Source organism: Poecilia formosa, unplaced genomic scaffold (assembly GCF_000485575.1).
Source record: "Poecilia formosa unplaced genomic scaffold, Poecilia_formosa-5.1.2 Scaffold15, whole genome shotgun sequence".
Lineage (NCBI taxonomy): Eukaryota > Metazoa > Chordata > Actinopteri > Cyprinodontiformes > Poeciliidae > Poecilia > Poecilia formosa.
This window is the reverse complement of record NW_006799954.1, coordinates 3,582,463-3,603,372: the sequence shown is the minus strand read 5'-3', so window position 1 is coordinate 3,603,372 and position 20,910 is coordinate 3,582,463. Positions and strand designations below refer to the sequence as shown.

Below are 20,910 nucleotides of genomic sequence, written 5' to 3'. Positions count from 1 at the left end.
TGCCAAAGCCCTCGTCTTGAGCCGACGGATAGCATTCAGTTTTAAAAAGCGGAGACATCCTGACTCCAGCAGCACCAGAAGCATCCTTTCATTGTCTTCGATCTTTTAAAGGGACAGGCACGTTTCACGCTCCCTCTCATCCCTTTCTCTCTCTTCCCTCGCTGAGATTTTTTTTTTTCCCCCTCTGAAGCAGAGCCTCCGTCCGCTCTCCCTTGCTGTGATTTAAAGCTCAGCTGGATCTCAGGCTGCAGAGAGCGTCTCCTGTTTTGTTTTTTTTTTGTTGCTTTTTTTTACCCCTGCTTCTGGCACGTTCACTTGATTGGAGGGAGCGTTATGTAACAGTGACTGGAGAATATATGCCACGGGAAGACCACGGGCATCACAGGCAGTGATGCACACTCTCATACGGACCGACATGGAGGCGTGCACGAGCAAGCTTCTGCAGTGATGCTCTGGTGATGCTGAGGCTGACTGATAACGATGCAGTTCTGCAGGAAGGTGCTCTGCCAGCCGTGTAGTGCCAGGGTCACTTCACCGGAGGAGGACATGGAATACAGGATGGGGAGCTGCATTGGAATCTCACACAAGCAGGTAAAAACGGAGGGGAGGAGGCGCCGTGTTGAATGGAGGCGTTTCATTCAGGGAGAGGCAAAGTGTGTTCTTGAGCTTGAGGAGGGATGAAAGCAGCAGGAAAAATGAGCTGCAGTGGATAAAAGTGAAAGGATGGTGCGAGTTGCAGAGGAAAATTGGAGGCAGAGTGCGACGCTACTTGTCAGCTCAAGTTGAGCAAGAAACCTCCAGTAGCAGAAGGCACCTAGAAGACAAGTGATGAGTATGGAGGCTGTTTATGGGAAACAGCTGGTCAGATTCATGCCATTTATAGGGATGATGTGTTGTCTGCTTAAAGTGGCCTTTAAAGATGGCAGATAATAGAGGAACCAGATCTGCTTCCAACCCCTCTGCTGTCACAGAGTGGAGATGATGTCTGATGGAGCTTCTCTGAGTTTCTCAGAAGGTTTGTGTCCTTACAACTCGGTGTAAATGTGAAGCGTGGCTACAGGTGGCATGAGCGCTGAAACCCATGCAGCTTTTTATGTTGTGTTCTCAACTCTTGAATCCTTACGTAAACATCAATGTGTTTTATTTGGGATTTTATGTCGCAGGCCAAAAGAAAAAGTTGCAGATAATTGCAAAATAAAAGGTAAAATAAAAAAAATCCACCTTTACCGTTTGTCTCCAGCTGTCACTAGGCAAGAGGCAGGATACTTCCTGACCAGGTTGGCATTTTATTACAGGAGAAAGCAATTATGCACTCATAACTATAACAGGCTCAGGGAGCCTAATTAAGCTGACATGCATATTTTTGGAGTGAGGAAGAAAGCAAAACAAATCACTTGAACAAAAAAAACAAACAACAGTGGTTGTATTATTGAAAAGTTAAAGGGGTATGAACGAGAGCAAAGAGGCCTTACACCTGCATCCTGCTGTTGGTGTTCCTGTTTGTTTGCAATCCATCCACCTACCACCTCCCTCAGCAGACATGGCTACTCCAGCTCCAGTTTGGTCCCCTCCCTCTACTCCCTCCCCTTCCCACACGCTTGTCCCCACGTCTGCTCCTGCCCTGCGTCCAGGGCTAAAATAGCAGCAGAGAAACCGGGGTTCCTCAGGAGGCAGGACAGAAACATTAGTTTGACCGTAAACACACGCCGGAGGGTCAAACCTGAGGTTTGGAAACCGTCCTGTTGTTTGCAATGGTGAGTAGTTTGTAAGCTTCATCTGTGCAATTTTTATTTTTGTTATAGCATTTTTAGAGGAAAATGGAACAAAAAGGTGATAAACGGTGCAAACTTTTGTTGCTACTTCACTTTTATTTGTACATTTGGTATATGCATAGATTTTATTGCTTTTCCTACAGCTATCTATAAAAAACGGAGCATTATTTTCATCTACTTATTTACACAACTGACTAAAATCTACTTTTAGAAATATAGTACAGCATAAAATTATGTATTTGTAGAAAAATAAATAGAAATCTCACTCTGTTATTGCGAGAGGAGGTCAGAAACAGGGCAGAAAATGGTAAACTCACACGCATGCCCCTCCATCCAAACCTTTCAGGACTCATGTTATACGACGGTGATGAGGTGAGAAGTGACCTGGCAGCGGTTGAATCATATGATTTCCCCTGTGTGCTGCCAAAACGCCTTGAAATGCCGCCGCCAGCTAAAGTGCACGCACGTTGGCGTAAAGAGAGGGGGCTGAAATTACACCCCATTCACACAAATAGCAGGCAGAGCAGATGAGCTGCCACACCGTTGAACAGGTGAGAATTAGGATGTGAGGACGCAGAGTTATCACTGTCGTAACGAATAATTGTTGGAGAAAAACGATTTGTGGAGAGAGGTCACGGGCCCAGCTGGGGGGAGCACGCATGACAAACCGTGCATTAGGCTGGAATAAAGCAGTAAATATGAGACAACTCTATTTATAAAGTCTTGCACATTCAGGTCAGTGCTTTCTGACTGAACACTGAGCTGGCATTCAGTCCCTGCAGTCATAGAAGAAATGCAAATAAAAAGGAAATGTCAGAGCGTAAATTTACCGCAGCTAAAAATGCTGCTGTGTAATATCAGTCGGTGTCTGGTGACAAAAGACTGACTTACAAGGATCTAAATTGTGCATTATACTGCCCATCTCGGATTAGAGTTGCCTCCCCGCCCAGACAACACTGCTGAGAGTCAATCTGTTATTTACCCTGTAGGGATTACCTTATCCAGCAGTCACTGTGTCAGATGTGCTGCAGGCATGCACAGTATATGCATGGTGCTCTGGATATGTTTTGGTTGAAAGTTTAGCAACAGAAAACCCGCATGCTTCGTAAATGTTTTGTTGACATCAACTATCTTTGGAATACACTAATCTAACTTTATCTAAATGGTAAAATTACTTCCAAATATTTTGGCGTACACTCAGTTTTTAGGTGTTGTTCACAAATTTTCAATAATGTTGATCTGGGAGCCGCTTAAGAAGCTTAACGTTAGTACAAAACCAGTTTTGATGCTTCTGGGATCTTTATCCTGTTTCAACCACTTTGTTGATTTCAACTTAGAGATGGTCCTCCCTCCTGGTTATCCCATCCACTTTGTACAACACTTCATAACCACTGCTAGCAAAACAGGCTCTTGGCATGATGCTGCCAACAGGTTGGTACAGAGTTCTTAAGCTTTAAAGTCCTAACCTTGACTCCTCCAAAAATGTTTTTTTTGTCATTGTGGTCAAATAGTTAAATCTTTTCCTATCTGAACTATAAAACTCCAGAAGATATTTGGTTGGTCAGTGAGGGAAACTGCTAATTTCAGTCAAGTTTGAAGGTTGTAGAGTAGGTGATTCTTTCATCGTTGGTAGTCTCTCAGTCCATGGTGATGTGAAACTGGCTTCACTGTGAACAGTAGATCTGGTAAGCTAACGTCTTCCAGCTTATGATTCGCTGCGGTATATTTATCTAGATTTATGCCAGGACTTTGTTAAAACATTTAAGTTCTGATTGTGGCTGCAGATGCTCTGATTTTAGGAATTTTTTTTGTTTTTTTTTTACTACACCAGAAACATTCCCAATATTTCTATCAATCATGATGCTATTATCCTACTTTTTTAAATCCCACCACTTGCACTTTGGCCCTGCAGCCAGGTTTTGGCATCAGTCTGCGCTCAAATTCTCCATTCCTTCTCACCCTGTTCCCGTTCAAGCTCATACCAAAGGGTCCCTAATCCTGCAAGAACATAAATCTCTTAAGTGTTGAGTGGCCCACAGATCCCCAGTTTTATTTTGTCTCTGTACTGAGCACCAGAACGGTCGCACGCTGATGGTCTCTCTGTTCATAGTGTCTTTCAGCCAGCTGATGTGAGAGGCCTTTGGTCTGGGCAGTTGTGGCCCTGCACCTGGCTGAGCCATGGGGAACGAGAGCAGCACTACTGAGACATTGGTAAGGGCAAGACTGCTACTTGCTCCTCCGCTGTGCTGCTTTACATTTCTCAAAATATTCTGAGCACAGACGACTAACAAAGCTAACTTAATTTCCGTGATCTCTAACTTTTGGATGTCTGTAACAGAAGCTTTTCTAATAAAAATTAGTATTAAAATCGTGCTTTATTTCTGAACAGGCTGAAAAGATTTCCTAAAGTTTGATTAATAACGCCACTAAAATGTGCCTACTTGCATTCTGATGCTACAGTTTTGTACTTAGAAAGAAGATCCATTGCAAAACAGTAATTTTCGCGTGACGGGAAGACTTTAGGTGGAGAGTTTTAGATTAATGTAACAGGATTAAAATAACCGTTTGTCTCATGACCAGCTTATAATCAAGGTCCAATACCCACACAAGATTTGGTTTAAACTCCTGTTTTCCTGATAAAGTGAAGTTGATAACTGATTATTGAGTAATATTTGTTTCATAATTCGTCTGTCTTAAATAAGGGTCTTAAAAAGTCTGAAATTTAATTTACCGAAACTTGAAGAAACCCTGAAAAAATGTAAAACCAGCAGTTCTCCAACTTTCTAACAACAACAACCAATTGCCTTGGGAATAAAACCTTGTGTTACCTGCTGTAAAAAGATCCTGTTTTGCAGTAAATATTGAACACATAGTACTATAAAACATTCTTTACTAAATATTTAGCTGATGTCTAAAATCACAAAATACAGAAATTCATTGCTTTTGTGTACCACTAAGGGAGGCTCAGGCAACACCAGTGCTAATCGTGACTCAGCTTAAAAAAGATGGACATAAAACAATTGTTAAACTATTAAAGAAGCTTCATAACTCCAGCTTCTCTTGGTTACACATTTGAGCTGCTTTCCCCCTTTTGGTGAACCGTCTTGTTCCCCGTTACAGCCAGAAGAGGGCGCTCCAGAAAACGTGGTTCTGTTTCCACCCAGAGAGAACCAAACTGAAACCCTGCAGGTACACAATATCTTTGAATGCTTGTCATTTTGAAAGCATTTAGCGTCAGTTCATAGAGGTAAGATGCTTAGAGTGCTTGTTGCTGTGAACACCGCTAATTATGCTACAGTGCTTTGCCGGTTTGGTCCACAGAGAGAAAACTGACCGTGTTGTTTAAGCTACGAATGTGTGCATTTGTTTGATATCCTTGGAAGCAGGTGGTTTGGTTTAACAGATGTTCTGCTATTAATTACTTAGATGTATTATTATTATTATTATTATTATTGTATATGATGTCTAATTCAAATAGTCACATTTTATTATGTCCCTTACTGTAGTGACCTGAACGAAATACAAATAGCAATCCTCCAAACCCTACATTGTCAATAAACCAACACGAGTACATGGAAGCTCTCAGTTTACTCAGCTGTGCACAGCAAAGCTATTTGTGGCTATAATACTGATCAGTTTTACAAAAAGATGCAAGTTGAAGTAATACATTTCATACTGGTGTGTGAGTGTTTAGTACAGCAGGAATTTTACTTCCCAGCTTGTGTAAATTGGAGTGATTATATTTTTATTTCTAAAAAAAAAAAAAAGACACTTACCCCAGTCTTGAAACACTTCATTGTGTTCACTTAAAACTGCAGTATGTAACTTTTATAAAAAAAATAATTTTTTAAACATATTTGTTCTCTATGTTCTAGCAATACAATACGAGACAAATAGTCTGTAAAAAATGAAGCTCTTCAGATTATCTGTCCCACACCATACTGTCATTAGTTTTAACAGACGTAAAAAAAAAAATAAAAACAATTCTAAAAATTACATGCTGCAGCTTTAATATTTAAAGTTTGCCTTCTCTTTCTGTCATAAAATACCAAGTCCTATTAGTTTAAAACTTGAAACTTTAACAGCAGCCCAGTTGGGCTGGATGTTTTTTCTCATGTTCAAAGTTTTAACAGTGGAGGTTTTTGTCGTATTTACCCTTTAAATGATTGCCAAAACCTTTTCTGTATACCACTAAGAGCAACCCAGTAGCACCAATGGTACTTGTGCCACAGTTTTGAGAGTTGTTACTTTCTTTTTTTGTTCTTTTGTTTCTTCCTGCTTCTTAAGATACTCGCAGTATGATAATTTTAATAAAAGATAACAGTTTTCTGGTAGAACCCACAACACATTTTTAGGTCAAAGTTGCATTATAATCTGGAAAAATGTAGATAACCATCTTGTTGACTCTCATTTTAATATGATGCTACTTTGATAAATGTTATAGGTAGCACTTCTTTAATTGTTTGTTTCTTTACGACCAGAAATATTTTTTAAATTTGCATTTCCTTTAAGTGTAGAAAACATTCAATGACTGTCTTTGAGCTAGATGACAAGTTTGGAGGTCAGGATTATGTTATTCTAATTTTAGCCGTTTTAATGTCATTATTTAGGTATATCTTGATGGTGAAAACTGACATTATCTTGAATTGCTAATAGTAGCTAGCCTGGCTACTGAGGATATCGATTAGAAATCCCACTGGCTTCTAAACTAGAAACTAGAAGCTGAGCTCACTATAAGTAGTCGTCACCATTTGTTCTTGGTTCATTCTCTCAATTATCTTTTCTCTGTTTCACTTTTGAGAAGTTTCTTACTAACCAAACATCAACATGCTTGAATGACTCGTCTTTTTGGTTGTTTACATCTACCACAGATTGACTCCGGAGTACATTCTGGTCCCCTTTAAAGGTTTCACTGCATGCCCAACCTTTGGCCTGATTCCTAGCATTCACCTGCAAAGGCACAGGAGACACGGTATGATGAGATTGAAAGAAGGAAGCCTGGGGCAGGATTAGTGATAGAAAGATGGGAGAAAGGGAGCGGGATTGTAGTTGGGAGGAGGGAACAAAAAGAGAAGAGAGTAAGCAGAGGGGAAGAGTTTACAGTAGATGGGGGGGGGGAGGAGAACACGTAGCACTTCCCTGTGACCAGCCCACTCGAGCCAGTTACTGTCTCGGCATCGAGGAGCTCCGTGTTTGTCAGTGCGGGCTAGTGTAGTGTTTCCACTCTTCACACACGCTCTGCAAGAAACAGAGGCGGCTTATGGAAATTTAGCAGGGGAGCGGCAGCAGCTGAGCAGGCGGAGGAGGAGGAGGAACTTAGCTGAGTCAGTGCGGGAGAGAAGGGGGGGACGTCAGCAGCATGTGTTGCAGCATGTTTCAGTGCCGCTCTCTGCCTCCCATCAAAACACACAGTCCTGCAGAGGCTGCCCACACTGTGAGCATGACACAGGGATAGCAGAGGAGCTGCACTGTGGAGTCACCTTCAGCGCAGCGAGGCGCACTGCTGGGTAAGTGCGGCACTCACTTTCATAACAGGAGGAAACAAACTCCTTTTTTTTTCCTCCTCTTAACCGGAGTCATGTGTGGGCCATTAAAGTTTTTTAAGCACATGACATGTTGGATTAACGTGACGTATCGCATGGCGAAGATTTCCAGGCGACTTCAGCCCTGCTTTCTGTTTTGCTCTTGTGGGTTAATTAGTATCAGCAACCCCCCTGTGTGTGGTGTTGAAACCACACAGAAATAAGGACTGTGGTTTTCCACCTCACTGACCCCTCTGGTGACCTTTAAAGGACCAGTAAGCAGGTGAATCATTGTTGGCTGTAAACTTTTTTGAAGCGCGGGGGGCCTTCTTTTCATACAGACTTATCATCGCATTACGTGCAGGTGCAGAAGAATGTCTTTTATTAATCTGGTTATGCAACAACGATACAGAAAATAGAACCAGCAGTGAGATCACAGGCATTCAAAGTGACACTCCTGCCGGTTCACTTTTTCATTCAATCCCTTTTTATTCTCTTTTGTGTTTTTGTCTTTTGGTAAAGGATCACTGCATAGACCGGCTAAACTAAAACATGTAAACACAGATTTGTATGTCAGTTTTCTTGACTTTTTTTTTTTTTTTGCAAATATTTCCATGTGTGCATGAGAAATCTCGAATATTTGCTTTTGTTATGAATGTGTTGAGCGTAGCAAGATCTGTGTTACATTGACAAAGGTGAGGCTTCTGAATCTCACACAACTGTAAGTGTTAATCTGATTTCAGCATGTGTGTTCAGTTAGTAAACCACTCGAGTGTGCAGACAGCCGTTTGTAATGCGGCCAAACTTTTCTGTATGTTTCACATGGACGCATGCTTTCTACAGCTGTTTATACCCAACGTGTTCACACCAGTTGAACTTTTCACATTTTTTTTTCTCATTACGATCACAAACTCATATTTCAATCAGACATTTCCCCCATTACTTTATATTTCTGGTGGATACTTGTGAAGTGGAGGCGAAATGGAAAATAGATTACAATCTAAATTTATATTCACTTCCTTTTTTAAAGAAACACCCCAAAATGAAATCCAGTGCAACCAGTTACCTTTATCACAGGATAACAGAGTTCATATGTTTGTAATGTAATTCATATGGTGAAACTTGGCACAGGTTGCATCATGCTGTGGGGATTTGTTTCTTTAGTAGAGACAGGGAAGCTGGTCAAAGTTGAATGGAGGATGGATAGAGCTAAATCCATGCTAATTCCGGAAATAAAACTTGCTAAAGGCTACAGAAGTATTGTATTTTCTAGTTGGATGACTATGCATATAACCAGAATTGTTAGATTAATGTACATGCATGTTAGTATGGCCTAGTCAAAGTCAAGACCTAAATCTTATTTAGTATCTGTGTGCAAAGACACTAATGTTAATGTTTGTCCTTCCAGCCTGGCTGAGATGAAAAATATTTTTCAAACATGAGAAGGTGAACATGTATGAAGTATAAAAAATTTGCATTTTTCCTTCCACTACACAGTTATGCACTACTTTGTGTTTTGTCAATTATATGAGACTCCACTAAAACGCATTGAAGTTTGAGGTTTTAGCATCACAAAATGTGGAAAAGTTCCAGGCTTTTGCCAGGCAGCATGGATTTAAGAGATAACACTAAAACTTAAGAAACAGGTCATACACTGATGTTGTAAAAACACTGTTATAAAGTTCTTTCAGTTCTGCACATTTCTGTAGGTGCCTACACAAGCACACTTTATTATGCTCCTGCACCTGCATGCCATGGTCTTAAAAAAACAAAAAAAAAACAAAGCAAGATGCATAAAATGAAAGAAAACTTTCCAGGCTCCATTAACTGAGCAGCTCCATGAGGGAGAAATTCCACTGAATTGTGACGGTTGAGTGTTTGGATGTTATGAGGGCGACGTTGCTGCAACACAACGACTCTGCCAAGTGTTGTGTGTGTGTGTGTGTGTGTGTGTGTGTGTGTGTTTATGTGTGTCTATGGTTGGACTGTTTCCCAGACAGACTGACAGAAATCCTGACAAAATTCACGATTTTTTCAAAATTTGACTGTTTGAGTTTTAAATGCCTGAAACAAATGGGCAAACTATTTTCTGTGTAATGGTTATAGCCAGTGTCTGTTGTGCTTTATACCATCTGGAAAGACTGGTTCTGTCATCTGTGAACAGACTTGTCTGCCTGGTAAATTATTTTTGAAGCCTTGCAAAAGACATGTATTTCCTTATGATGTGTGTTTTAGATGGACAGCTGCAGGCCACAATAATCACCTGCTTTATTTTATGCATTTAATGGTTGTAATTTCAAAGCCCCAGAGCAGCAAAGCATGAATGAAGCTGCAGATGTAAAGTCTAGACAGTGAGGTTGGAGTTTTGGCTTTGAAGCTGGAGATATAGTTGGGAGTCATGACTAATCTGAATACCATCCATCTAACCATCTTGGGCTGCGGCTAATGATTATTTTAATTATCAATTATTCAATTGAATATTCTGACAGTTAATACATTAATTGGATTTAAAAAATGGGCACATTGTGTAGAATTTTCATTCAACCACTTCAGTATTTTTATACAAGGATGCAAATAAGGTAAGGTAAGGTAATTTTATTTATATAGTACATTTTCAGCAACAAGGCAATTTCAAAGTGCTTAAACGAATAAGCACAGTCAGTTCAATTCCCTTTTAAATAACAAAACGAAAATTTCTATTGCCTAATATGCTACAACCAGATTCCTTTAGCATAAGCTTTATTAAAAATACTTCTAATATCAGCATGTGAAAAGCTCAGGCCTTTCTTCTTGACTTAACATCAACACAGTGTAGGGCTGATCTTTTGATTATTTTTGGATTAACCAATTAATAATTGGATTGCCAGAGAGCTTAATAGAAGAGTTTTTATTTTTATTTTTTACAGAATTTGACTCAGGTGAAGCTAAAACTATGGTATTTATGGAGTTCTGGGTAGAAAATATTTACAGACTAAGAAGTTTTGTTTTTTTTTAGCTTAAATGCAAAATATGTACATGTTTTTGACTGTTTTGGCTTAATTATTGCCTTTCATGCAATTAATTATTGCCTTAATTGTTGCTCTTTCAGAGTCCGTGTACTCCAATTACCGATTAATTGAATACTAATACGTGACACTTATTTCAATAACTGACTTATCACGATTAATCTGATTAATCATTACAGTCCGACATCCATCCGTCCATCCATCCATCAGTTTGTATATCCATCTGTTGTTTATCCATCTTATTTGTGTTGATTTTATGTGCATAGGCAAAGTTGAAATTTCATGCAAATAAGTATAGTCAGTTTGATAACAAAGCCATACTGAGCACAGCAGATAAGAATCAGACACCGAGATCAGTTAACGTTCTGCTAGCTTGTTGTCAGACAAGCTGACAGCAGCACACAAGGTACGAATCGGTTAATAACTGATGTTAGGCTGGTATATACCTGCATCAACATAAGAAAAGCAAATCTAATATGTGTTTAGTGATTGGATAGACTCCAGGTAATCTGCTGTGACTTTGCTGTACCAGCTGTTTGCTTCATAGTTTAACACATGGGTGGAGTTATTTGATCACATGTTGTGTCTGAGCATTAATCTCTGGGTGTTTCCTACGTTTGCTTCCAACATGCTCATGCTTGTTCAACTACATGCTGCAGCATGCGGCGCATGTGCTGCAGGTTGCAGCGCACCAACATGATGTCTCCACTGTCTCGCAGACTGAAGCAGAGAGTCTGAGTGGACGGGACAACCAGGCGCTGCTGACCGAAGCCTCCACCTACCAACCAGTGCTCCCAGAGGTCCCAGTCATCACTGGAGTGGAGGAGGACAGAGGATCTGCAGACCAGGACGACAAGGAGGAGCTTGAGTTTCCTCATGATCTGCTGCCCAGTTTGGATTTCAGCAGCGAGTTGAACATCTGGGAGTCTTCACTGGGGTATGTAGAAACGTGTCCTTGCCCACAGCTGTTTTTTTCACCTCAGAGGAAATTACAGATGTTTTTAGCTCTCAAGCTAATAAGTAAATCACACAAAACTTTAACTTGCATATAAAAAAGTTTCTTTATGTTCAAAAACAAAGTAAACACCCTCGCTCCCTTTGATTGGTTTTGCTTGTGGGAAGCATGTAGGTTTGCTTCTAGCTAAGAAAGTTATTGTGTGCAGCTTTTTAATGAATATTATATTTATTAAGGAAAAAAAAATATTCAAGCCACCCTGTTCCTAGATAAAACACAATAACTTATAGTAATACCGCTGCTGGGTAGAACTGACAATTAAACATAGAGCAGTGAGTCTTTTATGTCACTGTGGAGGAACAAATGTTTTAATTTAACTGTACTATAAAGTTCTCAAGAACGAGGTCATGCCACAGCATTTCAGTCAGATCTAAGTCCACACTTTGACTAGGCCACTCCAGAACTTTCTGTGTGAATACAGCAATAGCCTTACAGTGAGAAAGCTGGGGTTTCAAACGATGCCACTTGATGTCACTAGAAAAGTGACATCAAGGATTTTTGGTATTGAGACCTCCATAAGGTGAGAAACATACAAACGACAATAAGGTTTAATCAAAGCTGAACAGATTCTAGTTTGACATTCTAGAAACATTTACTCCATTTATGAAAACAGAACAGAGGCTGGATTTTACTTTTCTTAAAAATATTCAAATTATTCCTTGTGCTTGTGAGAAAATTATTTCTAACAACCAGGTGAAGTTTCAACCAGTCCTCACAAGAGGCTCCCGTCCCTTCTGCAAATAACCCTCTGATTATATTAATCACTACAGAAAAGTTTATCTAATAAAATATGTGCAGTTTATAAAGAAACATTTCATTAAAATATTTACACCACTGATAAAGTAATAAAATAACTTTGTCTAATGATGCACCGTTTACAAACAATACCATATGTGCAAGTTATCTAGAGGTGAACGTTAACTCGATAATGACCTGTGCGTGTCTCCATGTTTGCTTTATGGACCTGTGTCAGCAGAGCTCGTTCTTGCTCCGATGGGAGAAAGTGTGAGCAGGTGAACCCCCTGCTGGTGGGCCTGCAGCATCACATGGATCTCGGTGGACCACTGCTGGTTTTAGACGGGAGGTAGCACATGATTCGGCATGCGTCTCTGCCATGAGACTGTGGTCAGCTGTAAATGAGATCATAGTGTTATAAATCAGGGCGCTTGGGTTTAATCTAATGTTTCTAACTCATGCTTGATTGCGACGACGCCGCTGATGTGATGCTGCCGGTTGAGGCAGGTTTTACTTTGATTTGTGGTGATTAATTTCCTCATGATCAAGTGGCTTATCTGTGGACACCTTTTTTTCCCCTCCATGATCTGCGTCAAGGCTTTAATGTTTACTGAAAATCTCACACCCTGCTGCAGTATAGATAATGTTTGACTTGATAATTTAACAGCTCAAACTCCAAAAAGAGAAGTATGGCAGACAGTTTTTTTTTTTTTTTTGTGCCTACTCACTGCAGACTTATTAGTCTGAAGACGCATTGCTGTTTGAGACATTTGCTTTGTTCCATTTTTCAGGCAGCAGCAGGGATCATTTTGATGCCTGCCAGCTGGAAACACTAGAGTTTATTTACTGCTCTGCCCTTTAGTGCAAAGTGCCAAGAGAATTGGATACAGCCTTGAATGGCAGGTTGGTTAGTGAGCAGCATGCTGGAAGAGACTTTGTGTTTACAAGAATACAAGGAGTGCAATCACAGCTGACGGATGAAGGGAATAATAATGATTTTCCTCCACCTAAACTTTACTGCAGACTAAACACAAACAACTGGTTTGGTTTCTGTGGATTGGCATGAGAGAAGTTTGTTTTTAAAGCTGTTTTATTGTCAGTTGATTTTGGTATAGTGTTGAAAAAAATGAAATGGTGCACACGATGAAACCCAAGCAGAATAAGCAAGAAGACTGAGGGCATATAACTATGACACAACCTGGTATTTCCTGTACTTCTAATTAAGAGCTAAGCAGGGACTCAGGCATTTCATCTGTCTGGCTGAAAAGTCTCCTAAAACGAGAAACATATAGGGAGTTTTGACAAGAAGCCACTTATTTACAGTTTTCTAGCAGCTTTCTTTCAAGTTTAATACACTACTTCTGGTGTAAAGTGCAGCCTGGAATTAATTCTTAAGTCTTAAACGGTTTCCTTCCTGTGTTACCATGGCCAAAAATCTAAATTTTGTTCTCATCTGAGAAAAGGTGACAAAGACACCTTTTTTCCCCCCCACGTTTGCTGTCCTACTTGGCTTGTGGCAGACTTTAAACTGGACTTTTTTCATAACAGTCTCATTAGTGGAGTGCACAACTAATAAAGATCTTTCTCACCTGAGCTGTGGATCTCTGCCGCTCCACTATGAATATCATGGGCCTCTTGGCTACTGCTTAATGCTCCTCTGACTGACTCATCGGTTTAGTTGTACCGTCATTTTCTTTGGTAGCTATGTAGTTGTGCTCTTCCTTTCTAGATGGCTTATTAAAAAGTGAGATGAGCAAAACTCAGGACACAGCATATAATGCAACAATAATTTGAAATAAGGCTAATAAATAATGCATTCATATGAATGCACCCACCCTAACTCATTCAAGTGTTTTTGTAATTTTCTTTAAAGCCATTTTAACTAGTAATATAAGTTTCTTTCTAAAGTATTGATACACATTTCCACATTTTGTTTTTAATGTAAAGCAACTACTCTCACACATGGTGTAGCTTTGCCTAATGTGTCACAGTATCTTTAAGTGGCAGCATAATGAAGTGAAGACACATTTTAACATGTTGTAAAAAATACAATTTCCTTTCAAGCCTGTTATATCTTTTTCCTTCCGCTAACTTCCTGTTTAACACCTCACCCATAATATAGCGTTCACACCGAAAAGTGTTATGGTTCTGATGCATACGCTGATCTTTAAAAGATTAGATTTTTTTTGTTGTTTTTGTTAGTGACCGTCAAGTCCATATAGGTCTTGACAAAAATAAGAAACATCAATTTAAATTTCACTGCGACTTCCTGCAACAAGCATGTCTGCATGAATCCATGCAGACATGCGTGACATTTTGAACATGAACAAAAATGTCACAGTTTCAATGTGAATTCCTGAATGTGTTTGAATTAACAGTTTGATGAAGCCATTAACGTTGCACATCTTTAAATAGGGAGACACTAAGGATCAGTGAGAACTGATTTAGTGAAGTTAATTAGAAGTAGTTTGTGCTCTGGTCTGTTTGTAAAAAGATGTGCATGTTCTTGAACTCCCATAATCTTAGAAACAGCTGATATTCAGTTCTTGCTCAGGAAGGGCCATCCCAAGCATGTTGAAGTGCAACTGGTTTGTTGTGTTTGCTGAGCATGGGCTTCTGCACTGCCAATAGCAATGCTCGACGGCATCGTGGAATGAGCAGCTGTCTGTCTGTCTCCTCCTAATCGTGTCGCCCTGCCCTCATCTCAGGCCAGATGGCACCCAGCCAGTAAGCCCAGATGTCCATTCTTCACCTCAGCTGGGACCCCTGACACCTTCCCCAACCAACTTCTTGGACCAGGAACTCCAAATGGCCTTCCAAGAATGCGAAGAACAAATGGCGTCGCTGGGATTGCTCTCTTCTAAGGAGTCTGAAATGACTCAGGATGTAGTAGGGAAGGCAACCAATGAGAGGATGGTTAATGAGTCCAGAAAATCGCTCTCGCCACTTCCAGTTGCAGTGCAGCCAGGACATAGCAACGGTGGCCGTGGAAACGAGAGTACACATGGAAACAGTGAGGCAGCACACAGTCAGACGGACACAGTTGTGTTTAGTTTTAGGGATTACATTCTAGGAAAGGAGAATAACTCTAGGAAAACAGAGATGGAAAATAAAGTAGAAGCAAATCAGAGTGTGGAGAAATGTTCAGAGCCTAAGTCAAAAATGGAGATGGATGAACAAGAGCAGAAATCAGATACAAATAAGGAATCTCCAAAAGAACAGAGAGACTTAAAGACCTTAAATGAACATGTTGGTCTGAGTGTCACTGCTGAGATGAACAGCTCAAATGATTTTGATGCAGAGATTAAAGAAGAAAGCCCAGGAGGAATAGTAGAGGCTGCAACCTTATGGAAAGAAAATACAAATGATGAGTTTAATATCAATGTTTATACAGATGAGTCAAATGGTTTAGATGTAACAGCATCAGGATCAAGAAAAGAAAGAGACAAGCAAAGGGAGGATAGTCAGTCAAGATCAAAATCTGACAAACAAGTTGGACCGAACAAAGAAGCAAAGAAAAAGAAACACAAGAAAAAGAAGAAGATAGAAAAGAGTGCCGAAAGTGACCAGGAAGCAAAGACAGAGGTTTGGCAGTCCGAAACTGAAAAACGGGCTCTGTCACTATCATATGTTGGCACTCACACAGATTTAGCAGAAAATGCTACATCTGTGTTGGAGCTAGACTTCGAGCTTCTGACTTGTGGGGAAGAGACTGATTACAAGCAACAGCTGAGTCCCGTGGGAATGCAAAAGTCTTTCCCTCAAAGCAGTCTGGATCATCTTACTGCTTCAGCCTGTTCACCTGACTCCATGCAGTCCTTTTCACAGGGGACCCATCAGTCAGAGAACCACAACAATATGGATATGAGTATTAATGATCAGAGCTCAGATTGTGAGCAACATGTAACTGAAGGAGAAAATGGCATCCACTGTACACCAGCAACAAATCTCCAAACTGCAGCTATCAGACAAGGTGATTGTAGTGAAAAGGGATTGAATGCACAGAGACAGGAGGCTATAATTACTACAAAAACAAAAATACCCACAGCAGAGGATCAGAACGTACTCTCCAACAGCAGAACTTGTGTGGGAGACGGTTGTGTGGAGAGCGGCCTTGGAAACGCTGTAATAGTGGTTAATACGTTGCCACTGACAACACCCACACTGTCAGAAGTGATAGAAAGCGAGGGAGAGAGAGAAAGTGTGAGCCGTGATCTACAGGAGACTGTGGCTACTGTAGCAGTTGCAGAGAGTGAGGAAGGAGCAGGAGAAAGCAAACTGGATGGAAGAGCAGACTATCCTGCCTCTGCGGATGTAAAAAGAGACAAACTCCAGGAGAGCCCCCACCTCATCTCATTAAACTGCTCACAAGGAAATTGCACGCTTCCATTCTCGGCCAAAGAGGGGGAGACTGAATGTGAGGAAAGCTGCAGCAGCAAAATGCCACACAACTTGGCTGAGGCTGAAATTAAGGGACCGAGAGAAGTGTGCATTCACAGCACAGACACAGAGATCTCACCAGCTGAGGAGACGGACGCTGAAAAGGAGCTACTATTTTCCGAAGGCTGTACGAATACCTTTGGTCCTCATTTCCAGAATCGCAGGAGTGGTGCACATTTAGAAAGATCGGAAGAGGGAGGGGAAGGAAGAGGAGGGGAGGTAGGAGAAAAAGGAGGGCTTGCTGGAGAGCACAATTTACCGAGCCAGCCGAAAGGCTCTGTTGGAGGGGTGTCATCAGTCAAGACGGGAGCGAGTCCGCCCAGTGATGTTGCCGAGTCACAGTTGAAGTCACCGTGCTGGGGTGAGCCGATCGCTACCATTCCTGAGGGCTCTGAAGAGGAGCGTTTCTATTACAAGCAGCATGACATGACAGTTTTACCTCTTCCCTCTTACTCTGAGCAGCAGCAGGGCTCCAGCCATACAGACGCCGAGATAAAGACCGAACCAATACAAGAACTGGTTCCAGAGGAAGCACTGTCTTTGGAACAACCTTGTCAGATATCAATCATCACAGAAAGGAACTGCAACCACGTCTTCCAGCTTTTTACCTCTCCTCAGCCTTTGAATACATCACAGCAAAGTGAGCAACAAGCAAGATCGGATCAACAGGTTGGACCTCGTAGCATTGAAGAGAAAACAGCCGAAAGTACAGCCAATACCCAGAGTGAGAGTGGCAGTCCCAACATGACTGGAAGAGGTGTCCTTTTGTGCACCAGCAGTGGAGGTAACAGAGTTCACTTTGCTGATGATGTTAATTTTAAGCTCAGCTCCTCTGAGACTCTTACAAACATGCCAGTTCTAGGTTTGGACTGTGCTTCTTTGCCTCCGTTGACTGTTCATGAGACGTTGCACCATCCTGTGACAGAGGCCAGCTACACCTTCCCCAATCACCTCAGCTTTGATATGCCGGAAAGCTCCACGAGTACAGGTTTGATGAAGGATGGAGAAGAAATACATGGTTCAAATGAGATTCAAGAACAAAGGACAGCCAGTTTGGGTGAAGGTGATGCTAAGAAAATGGCCTTAGATCATGACCACAATGAAAGAAGTGCTATACACTTAGAGGGAATAGCCGATAAAGAGGGATGCTCAGAACAACTTTCTTCTCCCACTGGGGAGAAGCAGATGGGTAAGGAAGAACATGACATTGACAGTGAGACTAAACGCCTGCAGGAAGATTTATCTTCAAAACATGATGCTACTGTGACCCTTGAAGAAAAAGAAGTGAACCAGCATAATGCATCTGAAGCTGACCCTTCTACATGCTCTGGTTCAAAACCTCTGGAGCCCACCTCTCAGCCTTCTTGTTTAGATGAAGCCCCTCAAACTGGACCAGTCTTCACTGATGTCATGGAATCGCCTGAGGTACTGATGGGTGGTCTTACTGGTTTGACAAAAGAAGAGACTGGCTCTGTCAGCAACCCACCCATTGCATTGCAGCCTCCTGGACCAATGATGAGTCACTTGGAGTTTATTACCGACTGCGATGTCTCTTTTCCAGAGAACATAGGTACTGATGGGGACTGCATCAGCATCTCCAGAGAGGTGGCAAGCAACCAGGATGGTGAAATGCCTTTAATAGAGAATCTGAATCACAGTAGTGCCAGTTTTAGAACAGATGAAACCTGTCAGGAGCTGAAGGATAGCGATTGTGCTGAGCACTCTGCTGATGAACTCCTGATATCTTGCACCAAGAATTTGAATAGTCCTTGTTCACAAGTGGAAAATTTGACTGTTGCAGTCCAGTCTTCAGCTGCAAATGATGTACTGTTAAAGGAAAGATCTGGCAATATAATGCCAACATGTCTCGATAAGCCAGACTCTACTATTATTGAAACATCTAACAGAGATGACCTAGCATGTGTCAACTACTCTACTAGTGAGACATATGTTAACACTGAAAATGTTAGTATGGGGGAAACAAAGAAACTAAAAGAAGACATAACCATGGATAATCAAGAGGAAGCAGCAGATAACAAAATGCAGCAGACAGGAAAGACAGACCCAACATTGCAGCAGCAGTATAATGGACCAGATAAAGAGGCTGATTTTATGGCAGCAGCAGTTTTGCAGCCACAACGTAAACACAATATGGAGACTGAATCACCGCCAACAGAAATAGCAAACAGAGAAGAAAGTAATAAGAGCTTTCCATCTAAATGTGAAAGTAAAACTTCCTCAACTTCCAGCAGAACATCTGAAAGATTTTTACCTCCTGAGTTGGAGTCCAACACTGAAACTCAGACTGTTTACGACCAGAGTTTGAGCCAAATTGTGACAGCAGAGCTGAAATGTAGCTCTGACACTGACGCTGCACCAGATCTGAGCCCAGCTTTTGGCCAATCGCAGGACTTGCAAGATCTAAACAGTTTTGCCCAAGAACCAGAGCAAAGGGAGCAGAGTTTGGGATCCACACATTCCACAGAGGAGATGTCAGGTGGAACCGCTGACGGCAAAGAAAAGATTTGCAATTGGACTCAACCTTCAGGTCCAGATGAGGGAGACTGCTGTGATCAGAGTTTGTTTGAATCAGTAAACAAGGATGAGTTGTTTAGATTTGCAGTGAAAGAAGATGTGCCATCTGGCTTTTCTGTAGATTTAAATGGAAGTGAAAATGGTGCAGATGGAAAAGCATCAGTTGACACAGGGTTAGTAACTGTTTGCTCTCAAGTAGGTGAGATTGGACAGAGATTAGATGTGAATAAAGACCCTGGCTTAGAGCTGGATGAGTCAAACAGAAACACAAAGCCAGAACAAACAACTGACATGGACCAGCACAGAACATGTGAAATGTTAAAAAACAGTGCTGCATCTGTTGAGTTTGCTTCGACTTCAGCTAGCCAACACTCAGTTTCACCAAAAGTCAGCACAGACAGTCAAGATGCTCATATTTCAAGTACAAACCAAGCTGATGAAGTTTATCTGAAGGGGTTTAGCACACAGCAAAATGTTGGGGGAGCAGAACCTAGGGGAGAGGACTTCAGTGCTGCCTCAGCTAAAGAAAGCCAACAGGGTGACATTAAGGGTGCAGAGCTGCAAAGCTGCAATAAAACCTCTGACACAGACAGCAGCCAAGTAGTACAAGCAGCCATAAAAAGCTCTAATGATGAGGAAATCCCAAAAGAAGACGAGACAGATTTGGTAGAGGAGAGGGAACAGAGGGGGGTGGAAGTAGCTGATAGTGCAGGAAAGCAAGCGATTTCAAATTTAAATGATAAAGAAACTGGAGCAGAATCAGAGTCCAGTCTCTTTAACAACGACGCGCCACAGAGCAGCACAGAAACCCCTGCTTGTCCCTCAGAAGGGGGCGTTAGCTGTGCTAAGGAAACTGAAATAGACGGTAGTGTGATAGATAAAATAAACGCTGATGCCATCATCGTCCCATCTGTTGTTACTTCGACCTCCATCCCGTCTCCTAATGAGTCAGAGAAACGCCATGATCAGGTGGCGTTTTCAGAGCCCCAGGATAGGGCTGAGGTAAAGCCCTATCCAGAGCAAGGATCCCAGGAACCAGAAACAAACTGGATTCAAGCCCTAAAAGACGCTGCGTACCTCTCTCAGAGCGAACAAGTGAAAACACAAGATGGCTTGAGGTAAACACAATAGCATGTTCATACAGTTTTTAAAATTGTTCTAAGGGGATCATACTAGTTTTTAGTTTGTATTTGTATTTATTGTGGTCAGATTCTGTCAAAGGTGTTCATTTTGGTTCCCCTACCTGTACCTGACATATAGTATTTCTTAGTAAGTATGTAGAGATGTGGGAGACTAAAGTCACATTGTGATCACTGGGAGGCATCATTAGACAGATTAGGATACTGGACTTCAGCTGTGGGTAGATCTTCAGTTCATCTGTTTAGAACAGGTCTAAAAGATGACACCATGCTGTTGGCATTTTATTCACATTCTCTGCAAAACCCCCCACAAAAATCTCAAACTAATTTTTTCTACCTTTGATCTGAATAAATTCAAAGTCAAAGATATTTACAATTGTTAAACCTATATATGTTTTATTAAACCTTTATTCTACTTGTGCAGGCTCAAAAAATGGGATTTTAAGGCTTTTTTTGGCTTCTTCAACAATCTTACGTGGAGCTCAGCTTGGAAATGACTTACCTAGACGGGTAAAATGGTGGACAGAATTACTTTAAACTAAAGAGAAACTCTAATAAATTCATCCTAAATCCATTATTCACTGATAGAGTGGTAATCAGATAGTTAGGGAATCTGGTAGTTGTGGATAATAATCCTTACTATATTCTTAATATATTTTTGTTTTGATTAAAACCACGTATTAGCATTTTTTTTTATTAATTATGTTATTTTTATTTAATTCATTTTGTGTCCAACACATTTTGAAA

At 41.1% G+C, this 20,910-nt stretch overlaps 1 protein-coding gene across 15 annotated transcripts in view; it reads left to right on the top strand.

The window, feature by feature from the left end:
- Positions 1-94: 94 nt before the first annotated feature.
- Positions 95-20,910, top strand: part of tacc2 (transforming, acidic coiled-coil containing protein 2) — a 61,492-nt gene continuing 40,676 nt past the window's right edge. For 5 of the 15 annotated variants that reach the window (XM_007546264.2, XM_016668521.1, XM_016668525.1 and 2 more), the window contains exons 1-4: positions 99-591; positions 11,019-11,236; positions 12,291-12,398; positions 14,758-20,142. In XM_007546264.2, the coding sequence (XP_007546326.2) occupies positions 481-591; positions 11,019-11,236; positions 12,291-12,398; positions 14,758-20,142 (5,822 nt within the window). In that variant the 5' untranslated portion in view covers positions 99-480. Of the gene's footprint in view, positions 592-1,661; positions 1,755-3,896; positions 3,984-4,892; positions 4,962-11,018; positions 11,237-12,290; positions 12,399-14,757; positions 20,143-20,910 lie in introns of those variants that run through there. The other 10 variants (XM_016668520.1, XM_016668518.1, XM_016668528.1 and 7 more) reach the window with 8 other exon arrangements.